The 18,763-nt window shown below is 38.7% G+C and overlaps 1 protein-coding gene across 1 annotated transcript; it reads left to right on the top strand.

The window, feature by feature from the left end:
* The first annotated feature begins 12,749 nt into the window (after positions 1-12,749).
* tomm20b (translocase of outer mitochondrial membrane 20b) lies at positions 12,750-18,637 on the top strand. The gene is made up of 5 exons (XM_067387621.1): positions 12,750-12,978; positions 16,610-16,656; positions 16,735-16,816; positions 16,885-17,027; positions 18,155-18,637. The coding sequence occupies exons 1-5, from the start codon at positions 12,855-12,857 to the stop codon at positions 18,197-18,199; spliced, it is 441 nt and encodes a 146-aa protein (XP_067243722.1). The 5' UTR covers positions 12,750-12,854; the 3' UTR covers positions 18,200-18,637.
* The last annotated feature ends 126 nt before the right edge of the window (positions 18,638-18,763 follow it).

The raw sequence follows: 18,763 nt of genomic DNA, 5'->3' as shown, positions 1-18,763 counted from the left end.
GTCTGAGGAATGTTACACTAAAATAGTAGGAGTTTTCTGTGTGTGTGACCCTGTAGTTAGTTTTAGTCGATGATGGTGACCCTGTAGTTAGTTTTAGTTGATGATGGTGACCCTGTAGTTAGTTTTAGTTGATGATGGTGACCCTGTAGTTAGTTTTAGTTGATGATGGTGACCCTGTAGTTAGTTTTAGTTGATGATGGTGACCCTGTAGTTAGTTTTAGTTGATGATGGTGACCCTGTAGTTAGTTTTAGTTGATGATGGTGACCCTGTAGTTAGTTTTAGTCGATGATGGTGACCCTGTAGTTAGTTTTAGTCGATGATGGTGACCCTGTAGTTAGTTTTAGTTGATGATGGTGACCCTGTAGTTAGTTTTAGTCGATGATGGTGACCCTGTAGTTAGTTTTAGTTGATGATGGTGACCCTGTAGTTAGTTTTAGTCGATGATGATGACCCTGTAATTAGTTTTAGTTGATGATGGTGACCCTGTAGTTAGTTTTAGTCGATGATGGTGACCCTGTAGTTAGTTTTAGTTGATGATGGTCACCCTGTAGTTAGTTTTAGTCGATGATGATGACCCTGTAGTTAGTTTTAGTTGATGATGATGACCCTGTAGTTAGTTTTAGTCGATGATGGTGACCCTGTAGTTAGTTTTAGTTGATGATGATGACCCTGTAGTTAGTTTTAGTTGATGATGGTGACCCTGTAGTTAGTTTTAGTTGATGATGGTGACCCTGTAGTTAGTTTTAGTCGATGATGATGACCCTGTAGTTAGTTTTAGTCGATGATGGTGACCCTGTAGTTAGTTTTAGTCGATGATGATGACCCTGTAGTTAGTTTTAGTCGATGATGGTGACCCTGTAGTTAGTTTTAGTCGATGATGGTGACCCTGTAGTTAGTTTTAGTCGATGATGATGACCCTGTAGTTAGTTTTAGTCGATGATGGTGACCCTGTAGTTAGTTTTAGTTGATGATGGTGACCCTGTAGTTAGTTTTAGTCGATGATGGTGACCCTGTAGTTAGTTTTAGTCGATGATGGTGACCCTGTAGTTAGTTTTAGTCGATGATGGTGACCCTGTAGTTAGTTTTAGTCGATGATGGTGACCCTGTAGTTAGTTTTAGTCGATGATGGTGACCCTGTAGTTAGTTTTAGTCGATGATGGTGACCCTGTAGTTAGTTTTAGTCGATGATGGTGACCCTGTAGTTAGTTTTAGTCGATGATGGTGACCCTGTAGTTAGTTTTAGTCGATGATGATGACCCTGTAGTTAGTTTTAGTCGATGATGGTGACCCTGTAGTTAGTTTTAGTCGATGATGGTGACCCTGTAGTTAGTTTTAGTCGATGATGGTGACCCTGTAGTTAGTTTTAGTCGATGATGGTGACCCTGTAGTTAGTTTTAGTCGATGATGGTGACCCTGTAGTTAGTTTTAGTCGATGATGGTGACCCTGTAGTTAGTTTTAGTCGATGATGGTGACCCTGTAGTTAGTTTTAGTCGATGATGGTGACCCTGTAGTTAGTTTTAGTCGATGATGGTGACCCTGTAGTTAGTTTTAGTCGATGATGATGACCCTGTAGTTAGTTTTAGTTGATGATGATGACCCTGTAGTTAGTTTTAGTCGATGATGGTGACCCTGTAGTTAGTTTTAGTCGATGATGGTGACCCTGTAGTTAGTTTTAGTCGATGATGGTGACCCTGTAGTTAGTTTTAGTCGATGATGGTGACCCTGTAGTTAGTTTTAGTCGATGATGGTGACCCTGTAGTTAGTTTTAGTCGATGATGGTGACCCTGTAGTTAGTTTTAGTCGATGATGGTGACCCTGTAGTTAGTTTTAGTCGATGATGGTGACCCTGTAGTTAGTTTTAGTTGATGATGGTGACCCTGTAGTTAGTTTTAGTCGATGATGGTGACCCTGTAGTTAGTTTTAGTCGATGATGGTGACCCTGTAGTTAGTTTTAGTTGATGATGGTGACCCTGTAGTTAGTTTTAGTCGATGATGGTGACCCTGTAGTTAGTTTTAGTCGATGATGGTGACCCTGTAGTTAGTTTTAGTCGATGATGGTGACCCTGTAGTTAGTTTTAGTCGATGATGGTGACCCTGTAGTTAGTTTTAGTTGATGATGGTGACCCTGTAGTTAGTTTTAGTCGATGATGGTGACCCTGTAGTTAGTTTTAGTTGATGATGGTGACCCTGTAGTTAGTTTTAGTCGATGATGATGACCCTGTAGTTAGTTTTAGTCGATGATGATGACCCTGTAGTTAGTTTTAGTCGATGATGGTGACCCTGTAGTTAGTTTTAGTCGATGATGGTGACCCTGTAGTTAGTTTTAGTCGATGATGGTGACCCTGTAGTTAGTTTTAGTCGATGATGGTGACCCTGTAGTTAGTTTTAGTCGATGATGATGACCCTGTAGTTAGTTTTAGTTGATGATGGTGACCCTGTAGTTAGTTTTAGTCGATGATGGTGACCCTGTAGTTAGTTTTAGTCGATGATGGTGACCCTGTAGTTAGTTTTAGTTGATGATGGTGACCCTGTAGTTAGTTTTAGTCGATGATGGTGACCCTGTAGTTAGTTTTAGTCGATGATGGTGACCCTGTAGTTAGTTTTAGTCGATGATGGTGACCCTGTAGTTAGTTTTAGTCGATGATGGTGACCCTGTAGTTAGTTTTAGTTGATGATGATGACCCTGTAGTTAGTTTTAGTCGATGATGGTGACCCTGTAGTTAGTTTTAGTCGATGATGGTGACCCTGTAGTTAGTTTTAGTCGATGATGATGACCCTGTAGTTAGTTTTAGTCGATGATGGTGACCCTGTAGTTAGTTTTAGTCGATGATGGTGACCCTGTAGTTAGTTTTAGTCGATGATGGTGACCCTGTAGTTAGTTTTAGTCGATGATGGTGACCCTGTAGTTAGTTTTAGTCGATGATGGTGACCCTGTAGTTAGTTTTAGTTGATGATGGTGACCCTGTAGTTAGTTTTAGTCGATGATGGTGACCCTGTAGTTAGTTTTAGTCGATGATGGTGACCCTGTAGTTAGTTTTAGTCGATGATGGTGACCCTGTAGTTAGTTTTAGTCGATGATGGTGACCCTGTAGTTAGTTTTAGTCGATGATGGTGACCCTGTAGTTAGTTTTAGTCGATGATGGTGACCCTGTAGTTAGTTTTAGTCGATGATGGTGACCCTGTAGTTAGTTTTAGTCGATGATGATGACCTCAGTAGTTAGTTTTAGTCGATGATGATGACCCTGTAGTTAGTTTTAGTCGATAGATGGTGACCCTGTAGTTGGTTTTAGTCGATGAAGGTGTCCCTGCAGTTCTTTTTAGTCGATGATGGTGACCCTGTAGTTAGTTTTAGTCGATGATGGTGACCCTGTAGTTAGTTTTAGTCGATGATGGTGACCCTGTAGTTAGTTTTAGTCGATGATGATGACCCTGTAGTTAGTTTTAGTCGATGATGGTGACCCTGTAGTTAGTTTTAGTTGATGATGATGACCCTGTAGTTAGTTTTAGTTGATGATGATGACCCTGTAGTTAGTTTTAGTCGATGATGGTGACCCTGTAGTTAGTTTTAGTCGATGATGGTGACCCTGTAGTTAGTTTTAGTAGATGATGGTGACCCTGTAGTTAGTTTTAGTACGATGATGGTAGACCCTGTAGTTAGTTTTAGTCGATGGGGGGGGGGGGGGGGGGGGGGGGGGGGGGGGGGGGGGGGGGGGGGGGGGGGGGGGTGACCCTGTAGTTAGTTTTAGTTGATGATGGTGACCCTGTAGTTAGTTTTAGTCGATGATGGTGACCCTGTAGTTAGTTTTAGTCGATGATGGTGACCCTGTAGTTAGTTTTAGTCGATGATGGTGACCCTGTAGTTAGTTTTAGTTGATGATGGTGACCCTGTAGTTAGTTTTAGTCGATGATGATGACCCTGTAGTTAGTTTTAGTCGATGATGATGACCCTGTAGTTAGTTTTAGTCGATGATGGTGACCCTGTAGTTAGTTTTAGTCGATGATGGTGACCCTGTAGTTAGTTTTAGTCGATGATGGTGACCCTGTAGTTAGTTTTAGTCGATGATGGTGACCCTGTAGTTAGTTTTAGTCGATGATGATGACCCTGTAGTTAGTTTTAGTTGATGATGGTGACCCTGTAGTTAGTTTTAGTTGATGATGGTGACCCTGTAGTTAGTTTTAGTTGATGATGGTGACCCTGTAGTTAGTTTTAGTCGATGATGGTGACCCTGTAGTTAGTTTTAGTCGATGATGATGACCCTGTAGTTAGTTTTAGTTGATGATGATGACCCTGTAGTTAGTTTTAGTCGATGATGGTGACCCTGTAGTTAGTTTTAGTCGATGATGGTGACCCTGTAGTTAGTTTTAGTCGATGATGGTGACCCTGTAGTTAGTTTTAGTCGATGATGATGACCCTGTAGTTAGTTTTAGTTGATGATGATGTCCCTGTAGTTAGTTTTAGTTGATGATGGTGACCCTGTAGTTAGTTTTAGTTGATGATGATGACCCTGTAGTTAGTTTTAGTCGATGATGGTGACCCTGTAGTTAGTTTTATGGCCGATGATGGTGACCCTGTAGTTAGTTTTAGTCGATGATGGTGACCCTGTAGTTAGTTTTAGTTGATGATGGTGACCCTGTAGTTAGTTTTAGTCGATGATGATGACCCTGTAGTTAGTTTTAGTCGATGATGATGACCCTGTAGTTAGTTTTAGTCGATGATGGTGACCCTGTAGTTAGTTTTAGTCGATGATGGTGACCCTGTAGTTAGTTTTAGTCGATGATGGTGACCCTGTAGTTAGTTTTAGTCGATGATGGTGACCCTGTAGTTAGTTTTAGTCGATGATGATGACCCTGTAGTTAGTTTTAGTTGATGATGGTGACCCTGTAGTTAGTTTTAGTTGATGATGGTGACCCTGTAGTTAGTTTTAGTTGATGATGGTGACCCTGTAGTTAGTTTTAGTCGATGATGGTGACCCTGTAGTTAGTTTTAGTCGATGATGATGACCCTGTAGTTAGTTTTAGTTGATGATGATGACCCTGTAGTTAGTTTTAGTCGATGATGGTGACCCTGTAGTTAGTTTTAGTCGATGATGGTGACCCTGTAGTTAGTTTTAGTCGATGATGGTGACCCTGTAGTTAGTTTTAGTCGATGATGATGACCCTGTAGTTAGTTTTAGTTGATGATGATGTCCCTGTAGTTAGTTTTAGTTGATGATGGTGACCCTGTAGTTAGTTTTAGTTGATGATGATGACCCTGTAGTTAGTTTTAGTTGATGATGATGACCCTGTAGTTAGTTTTAGTCGATGATGGTGACCCTGTAGTTAGTTTTAGTTGATGATGATGACCCTGTAGTTAGTTTTAGTTGATGATGATGACCCTGTAGTTAGTTTTAGTTGATGATGGTGACCCTGTTGTTAGTTTTAGTTGATGATGGTGACCCTGTAGTTAGTTTTAGTCGATGATGGTGACCCTGTAGTTAGTTTTAGTTGATGATGATGACCCTGTAGTTAGTTTTAGTTGATGATGGTGACCCTGTAGTTAGTTTTAGTCGATGATGGTGACCCTGTAGTTAGTTTTAGTCGATGATGGTGACCCTGTAGTTAGTTTTAGTCGATGATGGTGACCCTGTAGTTAGTTTTAGTCGATGATGGTGACCCTGTAGTTAGTTTTAGTTGATGATGGTGACCCTGTAGTTAGTTTTAGTCGATGATGGTGACCCTGATGATGGTGACCCTGTAGTTAGTTTTAGTCGATGATGGTGACCCTGTAGTTAGTTTTAGTCGATGATAGTGACCCTGTAGTTAGTTTTAGTCGATGATGGTGACCCTGTAGTTAGTTTTAGTTGATAATGATGACCCTGTAGTTAGTTTTAGTTGATAATGATGACCCTGTAGTTAGTTTTAGTTGATGATGGTGACCCTGTAGTTAGTTTTAGTTGATGATGGTGACCCTGTAGTTAGTTTTAGTTGATGATGGTGACCCTGTAGTTAGTTTTAGTTGATGATGGTGACCCTGTAGTTAGTTTTAGTCGATGATGGTGACCCTGTAGTTAGTTTTAGTCGATGATGGTGACCCTGTAGTTAGTTTTAGTCGATGATGGTGACCCTGTAGTTAGTTTTAGTCGATGATGATGACCCTGTAGTTAGTTTTAGTCGATGATGATGACCCTGTAGTTAGTTTTAGTCGATGATGGTGACCCTGTAGTTAGTTTTAGTCGATGATGGTGACCCTGTAGTTAGTTTTAGTCGATGATGGTGACCCTGTAGTTAGTTTTAGTTGATAATGATGACCCTGTAGTTAGTTTTAGTCGATGATGGTGACCCTGTAGTTAGTTTTAGTCGATGATGGTGACCCTGTAGTTAGTTTTAGTTGATAATGATGACCCTGTAGTTAGTTTTAGTCGATGATGGTGACCCTGTAGTTAGTTTTAGTCGATGATGGTGACCCTGTAGTTAGTTTTAGTCGATGATGGTGACCCTGTAGTTAGTTTTAGTCGATGATGATGACCCTGTAGTTAGTTTTAGTCGATGATGGTGACCCTGTAGTTAGTTTTAGTCGATGATGGTGACCCTGTAGTTAGTTTTAGTTGATGATGGTGACCCTGTAGTTAGTTTTAGTTGATAATGATGACCCTGACTCGCAGTGGGTCGAAGTGGAAGTTTCCAGGCCTGTCTCATGAACTTGGATTGGCTGCAGGGAATCGTCTCAATTGTCCTTCTCCCCACCCTGAGGCCCTGGAGGGGAGAAACCAGGGCCTGGGGTGATATTTTAAGATGGACAACTTGTATTTTTAGGGCAGCTGTACGCTGCGGTGTTCACATTTCAGGTCGGCTATAAAAACAAACAAAAAGCCGAGTTGCTGTAGGAGGACAGCTGGAGCGGACAAACAGAGAAACTCACCCTAACCCGAACCCCTGCTCTCAGATTAGTTTATTTTTAGCGTCAGCGTGGTCCGGTGTGGCTCTCGTGTCTGTATGTGACAGGACTGAAGTGTAATTAAATCAGTGCACCATCTGTGTGTGTGATAAACAAAACAGGCTTCAGCTTATTTTAATAGAAGATGTGAAAAGCCGCTGCGTCCAGATGCCTGCCAGTCCTCATGTGCATGCAAACCCTCTGTGACCTGAGCTAAACACACTGTGAGAAGGATGCACTCATTTATTAAAACATAAAAGTGCTGTGTCAGTGTGTGTTGTGCTGTGCTCACAGTCAGACGAGGCTCGAATGACGTACAGGGAAACGAGATGGCAATGCAAATCTCTAGTGTTTGTTTTACAGGTGTACTATTATCAACAGAGATCATTTATTGTGTTTTACACACCCGTGTCTGTAAATGTTCACTGGTTTTCTTATCACATTATGTGTGAACTTTGACTCATTGATGCATTTTATTAGGTTACAGCAAGCGTGTAATCAAAAACTACTCTGGTGCTTGATATATATTTGAGCGAACATAATGTTTATCAGTATAGCTAACTAAAACTAAAACCATAAAAAACATTTTTGTTTTTGAAAGAGGTCTCTTCTGATTTATTTGATCAAAAATACTGTAAAAACAGTGAAATATTCTTAAAATTTAAAATGTATTAGTATAATTCGTGAAGTTTTGCATTGAAAGAGCTAAACTCATCTGGACACGGCAGTGTCAAAAGGCCATTGGCTGAAACTAGACATGCGGCACTGAACGTGCAACTTTAGGCCGCGGTGAGAGTGAGGTGCGATTGCATCATCATCATCATCATCAGAGGCTTGTCTCCTGCCCTCAGGCATGTAAACAGGAAATGTGAACAGGCTCATGATGAATGTGAGGAGAGAGAGGGAGAGAAGACGCAAGTGCCTTTCATCATTTCAGTATTTCCTGAGGCAAGCCGGAGGGGGATGAAAACAGAAAAGAGGGAAGGCAGGGAGAGAGAGAGGAGACTTGGGTAAACGCAGTTAAACTGGTGCTGTTTTCCAAGGCTTTCATTCCAGTCCTGCTCAGAAAACATGGCCTCGGGCACGTGCCAAAATATTCATGTGCCTTTCGTCCCGAAACAAAGACTTCAAAGTTGTGGAGCGCAGAACGTGAGGAGTGAAGTGCTCAGCAAAAACAATCCCGTCACTTCAGTGCTAACTAACACACACACACAGAGTTATTTTGGGCTAAAAGGTGAAAAATTTGTGAACATAGTTTCTGATATCGTAGAGTAAACAATAATTGCGATTGCTAGCAGTTGCATTAGAAAAGTTTAAATCTTTTAAAAGATGAGAACAAAACCTGAACTGAAATAATATAGTAATATTCATAAAATATTAATACTAATATATACCAATACAATAATAAAATGTATTTTTCTTGAAAATAAAATTGTTATAGTAATAAAATAATAATATCTCATAAAATTAGAAACGTTCTGCCGTTTCACAGTCTCGGCTCATCCCATCAGGAAAGCTCCAGCAGAACACACTGATTATGCAGCTTCGAAGCCCCATGACAAGAGAAAAGGATGTTGTTTCCCGATGATGACTATTCATGGATGCGTAATTATTGGATGCTGATATAATTTAAAGGCAGTTCAAAGGGTGTAATTGGTATTCTCGGATGCAGCTCGACATGATCAATGCCTGTCTCTTCTCAAAGGCTTTAATCAGATCCAGTGCGGAGCATCAATCCCAGGCCATCTGCAGCCGAGCGCCGAGCCAAGAGTCTCCTGTGGATGAGCCGGGCTGGCAGAAACACACAGGAACTGAGGAGAGCCGCGAGCAGGTGCGGATCACAAACGCCACACTGGGAGGCTTTTGTTCCCCTCGGAGCCGCTGCACTGCCGCCTCAGACACACGTCACGCTCCAGTACAGTACAGAACACACACGCCTGCTCTCATCCACTGTACTGGTGTTAAAGATCGTTCAGGATGAACGTGTTCAATGTGAAAAGTGACCTCTTGATGAATAAGAGGTACTGATGACATCAGCTGAAATGGGAAAAGTCACACATTACGATGACATATTTTCTCTAGAATTATACTGTAATATCTCAAACAGTCAGTCATGAGTTTGATTCCCGGGGAAATACATGAACTGATCAAACCTGGACTGCACTGGAAGTCACTTTGGATGGAAACATCTGCCAAAAACACAAACATGATGAATCATTCATAATGAGAAGAACTGAGTAAATAGAGTCAGTGTTCATTTCTACTTATGAAACAATCAAGCAAATAAAAACCTGATTAAAGGTACAATATGTACATTTTTTGCAGTAAAATATCCAAAAACCACTAGGCTAGTGTTATATATTTTGTCCAGCTGATTACAAACAGTATCTCTAATGTTTTCAACTACTTGTAAATCATGAGAAAATTCCCACTCTAAACAGTGACACGGGGCAGTGCAGTCGCCTGTCAATGACGCAGTTACCTTTGTTACCGCCTTTACTGACGTAGAAACCACATGACAACAGTGCCGTGGACAAATGCGGAAGTAGAGTCTAGCGTCCAGCAAACCACTAGCTTGCTTCAAGCAGTTCCTTATTTACTTCTTGCACGTTTTATGGTGGATTGTGTTACTTATTTATGGAACATAATTACTGTTTACCATCTGCCGCTGGTTCTGTCGACAAGGACAGCTCCCATAAACTCATGACCGGAAAAGCGGAAGCGGCGACTGTGTCATAATAAAAGTCCCGCTGCTCGTGAGGCGTGTGTTGATCAATCGCTCCAGCTCCTCGTTCAGCTCCCGCAACACACGGTCCTGCTCTGCTTCATACTACAGTAACGTTAATAATCGCATCGAGTTCTTCCAGACTCCAATCCCTATTCTTTTGCACCGTCCGTTGAGATGGAGACCACATGTCCCAAGTTTCCGCTCTAAAACTTGGCGTCATCAAACTACGCCTTTGTTTTGAATAGGCTTCTAGCGACCTCTTGCGGAAATAAATATCACAAATTGTACCTTTAAAGGGTTAATGAAAATTCTGATTTCAAAACACTGCTTCAGGAAGCTTCGGAGCGTTATGAATCTTTTGTGTCGAATCATGATTCAGATCGTGCGCCAAACTGTTGAAATCACGTGACTTTGGCGCTCCGAATCGCTGATTCGACACACTGATTCATAACGCTCCAAAGCTTCCTGAAGCAGTGTTTTGAAATCGGCCATCACTAAATAAGTCGTTATTTTGTTTTTTTGGTGCACCAAAAATATTCTCATCGCTTTATAATATTAATATTGAACCACTGTACTCACATGAACTGATTTAAATATGTTTTAGTACATTAATGGATCTTGAGAGAGGAAATGTCATTGCTCAGGCCTCACTGAGCCATCGGATTTCATCAAAAATATCTTAAACTGTGTTCTGAAGATAAATGAAGGTCTTTCGGGTGTGTAACGACATGAGGGAGAGTAATTAATGACATTATTTTCATTTCTGGGTGAACTAAACCCTTAACTGATGTTATGATCTTCGGTGTGAGTGTGTGTTTGGAGTCTGATGCAGCAGCGACCCCTACTGAACACACACACACACACACACACACACACACACACACACACACACATTCATTTCTTTCACACCTTCTCATCCATTCTCAGTTTCACAGCTGACAGCACTGGAGAATCCGAGCAGAAACGGGGAGCAGGTGTCGATGACCCAGGTGCCGGACGCTGTGATTGGACGGGACGATTTCTGGGAGAGAAGTGTTGTTTACTGACCGTGAAACGCTCTGGAGCCGAACCGAGGGCCGGGAGCCTCTATAAAGACCTCAGGCCAAAACAAGAGCTCTGGCTCCAATGATGAAGACCTCCATCACACTCCAGCTTCCACTACGTGTTCCTCCTTGAAAACACATCGGATGACATCAGGCAGCTCCGGGTTCCTGGAAAATCCAGCCTCTGCTGCCATAAAGGCTTTTGGCCGGACGTTCCTGGGCAGCAGCTCAACTCCTGCTGTGTTTTATTCCAGTCGTAACACTGGATTTCTTCAGTTGCGTCTCCTGGAGAGACTCCCGTTCTCCAGACCTTCAGAAACAGCTGCAGCTCTGGGCAAAAATAATGAAGCTTTCTGTGTCTGAAGGGAAGCGTCTGTAGAAACCACACGCTCCATCCTCAGATGAGCTTCTGCGTGAGGTTTGAATCCAGGAGAATATTTTGTGTTAAAATGATGGAAAAAAATAAGTAAAAGAAAATTTACTCTACATTTACTATATAATATATATATATATATGAATGTGTGATTTTTTATGTTACAAAAATTAGTAGTATAAACCTTTTTTGCTTTTTCTTTTATCCTTTTTTAAATCTCTTTTTGTGTTTCACAGAAGCGGTTTGGAGAGAATGATCATTTTTGGATGAACTGTCCCTTTAAATAACGCTTCAGACTGAAGATAATTATTAGACACGTCACTGATTCAGGTCTCTGCAAACACGAGTCATAATGGATCTCTCCTGCAGTCAGCAGATATATGAGGAACACACAAACTAATAAAGACTCCAAAAGAGAGGAGAAATTCAGTTTCTAAACGCTCGAATCATTACAAAAGACGGTATTTTTCAGGCTGGATCAAGCTAATGCGCATGCGCAGTCCTAAATGCGCGTCTCTTGTGTGTCATTTCTGAGGCTCGCGCCTGACTGTTTCTATAGGAACCGGAGCTTCTAACAGCCGCTGCAGTGACGTGATGACTTTACTAGTCGGTGATTGGCTCTTATTTGGAAGGCGGGACTCATTCCGCCATATTGCGCGTTTCACTTTCTCCCATTCAAAACAATTCGAGTGAAGCGTCTTTAACCGCGATAGGTTTTAAAGCAGCGGGAACAGCAGGTGTTCTGCTTGGTGGAGGAGGAGTGGGCGGAGACTACTACAGGAATCAACCAATGAGAGAGTGAGCAACTGCACAATCCCGAGCAATAAAAATACAAACGATTTCATTTTGTTTTTAGCTTTGTTGTCATAATGTTTATCACTCAGATATACACGAAACACTCGATATGGAAAATACTTGAATAACTGTATGATATGTAACTATAGTTTTAGTTAAATTTGTACTCTGACTTTGACTGTCATTGAAATGGAGTACTTATGACCTCATTTACACATTCAACATCATCATGACTCTAATCTTTCTTCTCATATACACTTTTATTTCAAATAGCTTATCAAAGAATCCTGAAAAATGAAATGCATCCCGATTTCCACAGAAATATGAAAGTGTTTTCAACACTGATAATAATCATAAATGTTTCTTGAGCAGCAAATCATCATATTAGAATGATTTCTGAAGGATCATGTGACACTGAAGACTGGAGTAATGATGCTGAAAATTCAGCTTTGATCACAGGAATAAATTACACTTTACTGTATATTCACATAGAAAACAGATGATTTACATTGGAATAATATTTCACTGTTTTCTCTCTCTCTCTCTCTCTCTCTCTCTCTCTCTGTAAGTATTGAAATAAAATGTTTAAATCATTTTTAAATGCCACAAAACTTGGAACAACTAGCAAATAAATAAATAAATAAAACTGAGTTTGTGTCGATATTATGCTGCAGTGGATCTTTACTGCCATCTGCTGTTAAAAACGAGGGCGTAATTGTTCTAAAAGCTGAATTTAAAATAACTTAATTCTCTACAGAAACATAAGATTCTCTTACCTTGTTTTATGGTTTTATCGCCATAATGCGATTGAATAAAGTGACCCCGAGTGTCATTTCTGATCAGGCGGAAGTCAGCGGCAGCTCCTCTGTCACGGCCTTTGACGTCATCGGGGTCTTTTCTCGTGTGGCTCTGTGAGGGTCATGCAGTCAGTCTGATCTCTGTGATTATTATCATCATAATTTCTCTGGTCTGATCTCGTGTCGTGTGGTCTGATCTCGTCATGATGGGCGGCAGCAGCAGCAGGATCGCGGCGGGTTTGGGCGCGGCGCTGTTCGTCGGTTACTGCATTTACTTCGACAGAAAGAGACGGAGCGACCCGAACTACAAGAACAAACTGCGAGAACGTGAGAGCATCTACCGTTCTATCTATCATTCTATCATTATATCGTTCTATCATTCTATCTTTCTGTCGTTCTATCTATCGTTCTATCATTCTTTCTATCGTTCTATCTCTTTCTATCGTTTTATCTATCGTTCTATTCATCTATCATTCTATCTGTCGTTCTATCTATCATTCTATCTTTCTATCGTTCTATCTCTTTCTATCGTTTTATCTATCGTTCTATTCATCTATCATTCTATCTGTCGTTCTATCTATCGTTCTATCTTTCTATCGTTCTATCTCTTTCTATCGTTTTATCTATCGTTCTATTTATCTATCATTCTATCTATCATTCTATCTATCGTTCTCTCTTTCTATCATTCTATCTATCATTCTATCGTTCTATCCATCTTTTTCTATCGTTTTATCTATCGTTCTATTTATCGTTCTATCATTCTATCTATCATTCTATCTATCATTCTATCTATCATTCTATCTTTCTATCGTTCTATCTCTTTCTATCGTTTTATCTATCGTTCTATTTATCTATCATTCTATCTATCGTTCTATCTTTCTATCGTTTTATCTATCGTTCTATTTATCTATCATTCTATCTATCATTCTATCTATCATTCTATCTATCATTCTATCTTTCTATCGTTTTATCTATCGTTCTATTCATCTATCATTCTATCTGTCGTTCTATCTATCGTTCTATCTTTCTATCGTTCTATCTCTTTCTATCGTTTTATCTATCGTTCTATTTATCTATCATTCTATCTATCATTCTATCTATCGTTCTCTCTTTCTATCATTCTATCTATCATTCTATCGTTCTATCCATCTTTTTCTATCGTTTTATCTATCGTTCTATTTATCGTTCTATCATTCTATCTATCATTCTATCTATCATTCTATCTATCATTCTATCTTTCTATCGTTCTATCTCTTTCTATCGTTTTATCTATCGTTCTATTTATCTATCATTCTATCTATCGTTCTATCTTTCTATCGTTTTATCTATCGTTCTATTTATCTATCATTCTATCTATCATTCTATCTATCATTCTATCTATCATTCTATCTATCATTCTATCTATCATTCTATCTTTCTATCGTTTTATCTATCGTTCTATTCATCTATCATTCTATCTATCATTCTATCTGTCTTTCTGTCGTTCTATCATTATATCGTTCTATCATTCTATCTTTCTGTCGTTCTATCTGTCGTTCTATCATTCTTTCTATCGTTCTATCTATCGTTCTATCTATCTTTCTATCAGTCTGTCGTTCCATCTATCATTCTATCTATCGTTCTATCTATCGTTCTATCATTCTATCTTTCTATTGTTCTATCTGTCTTTCTGTCGTTCTATCTATCATTCTATCTATCATTCTATCTTTCTATTGTTCTATCTGTCTTTCTGTCGTTCTATCTATCGTTCTATCATTATATCGTTCTATCATTCTATCTTTCTGTCGTTCTATCTGTCGTTCTATCATTCTATCTATCGTTCTATCTATCGTTCTATCTATCTTTCTATCGTTCTATCTTTTTATCAGTCTGTCGTTCCATCTATCATTCTATCTATCGTTCTATCTATCTTTCTATCATTCTATCTATCATTCTATCTTTCTATCATTCTGTCGTTCCATCTATCATTCTATCTATCATTCTATCGTTCTATCCATCTTTTTCTATCGTTTTATCTATCGTTCTATTTATCGTTCTATCATTCTATCTATCATTCTATCTATCATTCTATCTTTCTATCGTTCTATCTCTTTCTATCGTTTTATCTATCGTTCTATTCATCTATCATTCTATCTGTCGTTCTATCTTTCTATCGTTCTATCTCTTTCTATCGTTTTATCTATCGTTCTATTTATCTATCATTCTATCATTCTATCTATCATTCTATCTATCATTCTATCTTTCTATCGTTCTATCTCTTTCTATCGTTTTATCTATCGTTCTATTTATCTATCATTCTATCTATCATTCTATCTATCGTTCTATCTTTCTATCGTTCTCTCTATCGTTTTATCTATCGTTCTATTTATCTATCGTTCTATCATTCTATCTATCGTTCTATCTATCGTTCTATCTTTCTATGATTCTGTCGTTCCATCTATCATTTTATCATTCTATCTATCGTTCTATCTATCGTTCTCTCTTTCTATCGTTCTCTCTATCGTTTTATCTATCGTTCTATCTTTCTATCGTTCTCTCTATCGTTTTATCTATCGTTCTATCTTTCTATCGTTCTCTCTATCGTTTTATCTATCGTTCTCTCTTTCTATCGTTCTCTCTATCGTTTTATCTATCGTTCTATCTTTCTATCGTTCTCTCTATCGTTTTATCTATCGTTCTATTTATCTATCGTTCTATCATTCTATCTATCGTTCTATCTTTCTATGATTCTGTTGTTCCATCTATCATTTTATCATTCTATCTATCGTTCTATCTATCGTTCTATCTTTCTATCGTTCTCTCTATCGTTTTATCTATCGTTCTATCTTTCTATCGTTCTCTCTATCGTTTTATCTATCGTTCTATCTTTCTATCGTTCTCTCTATCGTTTTATCTATCGTTCTATCTTTCTATCGTTCTCTCTATCGTTTTATCTATCGTTCTCTCTTTCTATCGTTCTCTCTATCGTTTTATCTATCGTTCTATCTTTCTATCGTTCTCTCTATCGTTTTATCTATCGTTCTATTTATCTATCGTTCTATCATTCTATCTATCGTTCTATCTTTCTATGATTCTGTTGTTCCATCTATCATTTTATCATTCTATCTATCGTTCTATCTATCGTTCTATCTTTCTATCGTTCTCTCTATCGTTTTATCTATCGTTCTATTTATCTATCGTTCTATCTATCGTTCTATCTTTCTATGATTCTGTTGTTCCATCTATCATTTTATCATTCTATCTATCGTTCTATCTCGTTCTATCATTCTATCATTCTGTCGTTCCATCTATCATTCTATCTATCGTTCTATCTATCTTTCTATCGTTCTATCTTTTTATCAGTCTGTCGTTCCATCTATCATTCTATCGTTCTATCTATCTTTCTATTGTTCTATCTTTCTATCATTCTGTCGTTCCATCTATCATTCTATCTATCGTTCTATCTATCGTTCTATCATTCTATCTTTCTATCAGTTTGTCGTTCCATCTATCAGTCTATCATTCTATCTATCGTTCTATCTATCTTTCTATCGTTCTATCTTTCTATCATTCTATCTATCATTCTATCTTTCTATCATTCTGTCGTTCCATCTATCATTCTATCATTCTATCTATCATTCTATCGTTCTATCCATCTTTTTCTATCGTTTTATCTATCGTTCTATTTATCGTTCTATCATTCTATCTATCATTCTATCTATCATTCTATCTATCATTCTATCTATCATTCTATCTATCATTCTATCTTTCTATCGTTCTATCTCTTTCTATCGTTTTATCTATCGTTCTATTCATCTATCATTCTATCTATCGTTCTATCTTTCTATCGTTTTATCTATCGTTCTATTTATCTATCATTCTATCTATCGTTCTATCTTTCTATCGTTCTCTCTTTCTATCGTTCTATCTATCTTTCTGTCGTTCTGTCTATCTGATGTGAGTTGTGATGTTGTTCCAGGAAGGAAGAAGCAGAAGGCGGCTCAGGAGAAAGCAGGATTATCAAGGGTATTTCCACACATTCATGTTGTTCTTCATCACTCTAGTGATTCTGATGGAGAGATGAAGAGTTATTTCTGTGTGTAGTTACCAGACCTGAAAGACGCTGAAGCCGTTCAGAAGTTCTTCCTGGAGGAGATCCAGCTGGGAGAAGAGCTGCTGGCTCAGGGTGAGATCTCGCTCCTGTCGCTCTGTCTGTTCCTCAGAGCTGTTACCCATCATGCCTCTCTCTCTCAGGTGACTATGAGAAGGGCGTGGATCACCTGACGAATGCGATCGCCGTGTGCGGTCAGCCACAGCAGCTCCTGCAGGTTCTGCAGCAGACGCTTCCTCCGCCGGTCTTCCAGATGCTGCTGACCAAACTGCCCACCATCAGCCAGGTGAGACGCCACTGACCGACTGAAACACGGTCAGAATCTGCCGCGTGCGCACGTGTTTTGAAACGATTTCGAAATGAAAATTGCGACGTTATATCTTAAAATTTTGCCTTTTTCTCACAATTTCTCAGTTTATATCTCACAATTATATCTGTCTGTAACTTTAAAAAGTGAGAATTGTGAGAGAAAAAGCTACTTTATTATTTAATTTTATTAAACCAAGCTTCCATAATAATGGGATAGATATCAGGGTTAATGATGTGACGGGTCATTTTTTTGTCCAAAGGCCTGAATAATAAGAAGAATAAAAGTATCCAAAGTATGTAAGGTCGTACAACTAGATCTCTTTTATTGAGTTCAAAAGGTTTTAATTATATTTTCCTTCATATAAAAGATTTTGAAGTGTCAAAAGGTCATTCGGTTTAACCGTCCACAGCCCAATACAGCCATTTCATTTGTGATTAAAATATCTTAAAATGTAATAATTGTATATATTTATTCTGGCATGATTTTATAACATCATATATCAACATAGTGCACAATTATATTAAAATTGTGTAGAAAGAATGAATTTCATTGATGTCATTCGGAGTAACCGATATAAAGGGACCATTTTGGATCAAGTCATGTGGTCATTATCATGTGACAGGATGTGACATCATTCAGACACCTGCAAAGGATCACATGGTCGTGAAGCAAAGTAACTAACTCTCTCTTAACTATTTGATAAATTCATGTTTTCACTTGATCATACGCATGTCCCGAAACATCATTCGGTGCAACCGCTATAAAACATGGAAAATGTTGAAATATTTTAAAAACTTGTACTAAATATAAAATGTTTGATTGTCCTTTTGCTAGATATCAGCCTGTTAGCATTGATTGAAAATATCGTCATTCAGTAAAACCAACATTTTGGTTAAACCAAATGACATTTTTGGTGACAAATCTTGTAAAACATGACAAAAGCAGTGTTAATTGATTATAAAAACCACAACATCTCATTAACACTTAATAAAACTTTAAAAATTAATAGTTTTTTACACTTTTTAAACCGTGTTAATCAATGACCCGATTGTTTTTATTAACGTCTATGCAAATGTAATGTTTTCCGCCTCTCTCTCGTGCAGCGTATCGTCAGCGCTCAGAGCGTCAGTGACGATGACATCGAGTAGCAGGAACTCCAGTGGCTCCATGACATCACTTCCTGTCCGCCCATCTCCATCCACTGAACGCACAGATATGGATTTGAAGAAGCGTTTGAGATGAAATGTGTGCTCTCTAAATTTTGTGTCTGAAATGAGTGTTTCGGTGACGAGCATGACCTGTAAACATCCATTGTTGTCTTTTTTTACTAACAAATGATTGCAGTTTTTGTTCAAAAAGTAAATATATCATGTAACCAGTAAATGTGCTCATAGACCGGATGTTTACAGCGTCTTCTGTCTGTCATTGATGAATGTTGAAGCAGCTGCTGTCGTTTATCTGTGTTCATGTATTTAAGTTATTGTTGAAGGCTGTCTGCTATGGCATTGTGGGATATGAAGCACGTTTAATGGTGCTCTGTTTCAACTAGGGAAGAGTTTCCTCTTTTTTTTAAACTCAAATAAAATAAAAACAGAGGAATCAGTCATTCTTGTGCCTCCATTATTGATTGATTTCTGTGCACTAAATTGCAGTTTAAAGAATCTGAATGTTCGTCTCTCTCAAACATACAGAATAACAACAAGTTTCATGCA

The sequence above is a fragment of the Chanodichthys erythropterus genome, chromosome 6 (genome assembly GCF_024489055.1).
Source record: "Chanodichthys erythropterus isolate Z2021 chromosome 6, ASM2448905v1, whole genome shotgun sequence".
Classification (NCBI taxonomy): domain Eukaryota; kingdom Metazoa; phylum Chordata; class Actinopteri; order Cypriniformes; family Xenocyprididae; genus Chanodichthys; species Chanodichthys erythropterus.
The sequence above is the reverse complement of the archived record's forward strand: the minus strand, read 5'-3'. Positions and strand labels throughout refer to the sequence as shown.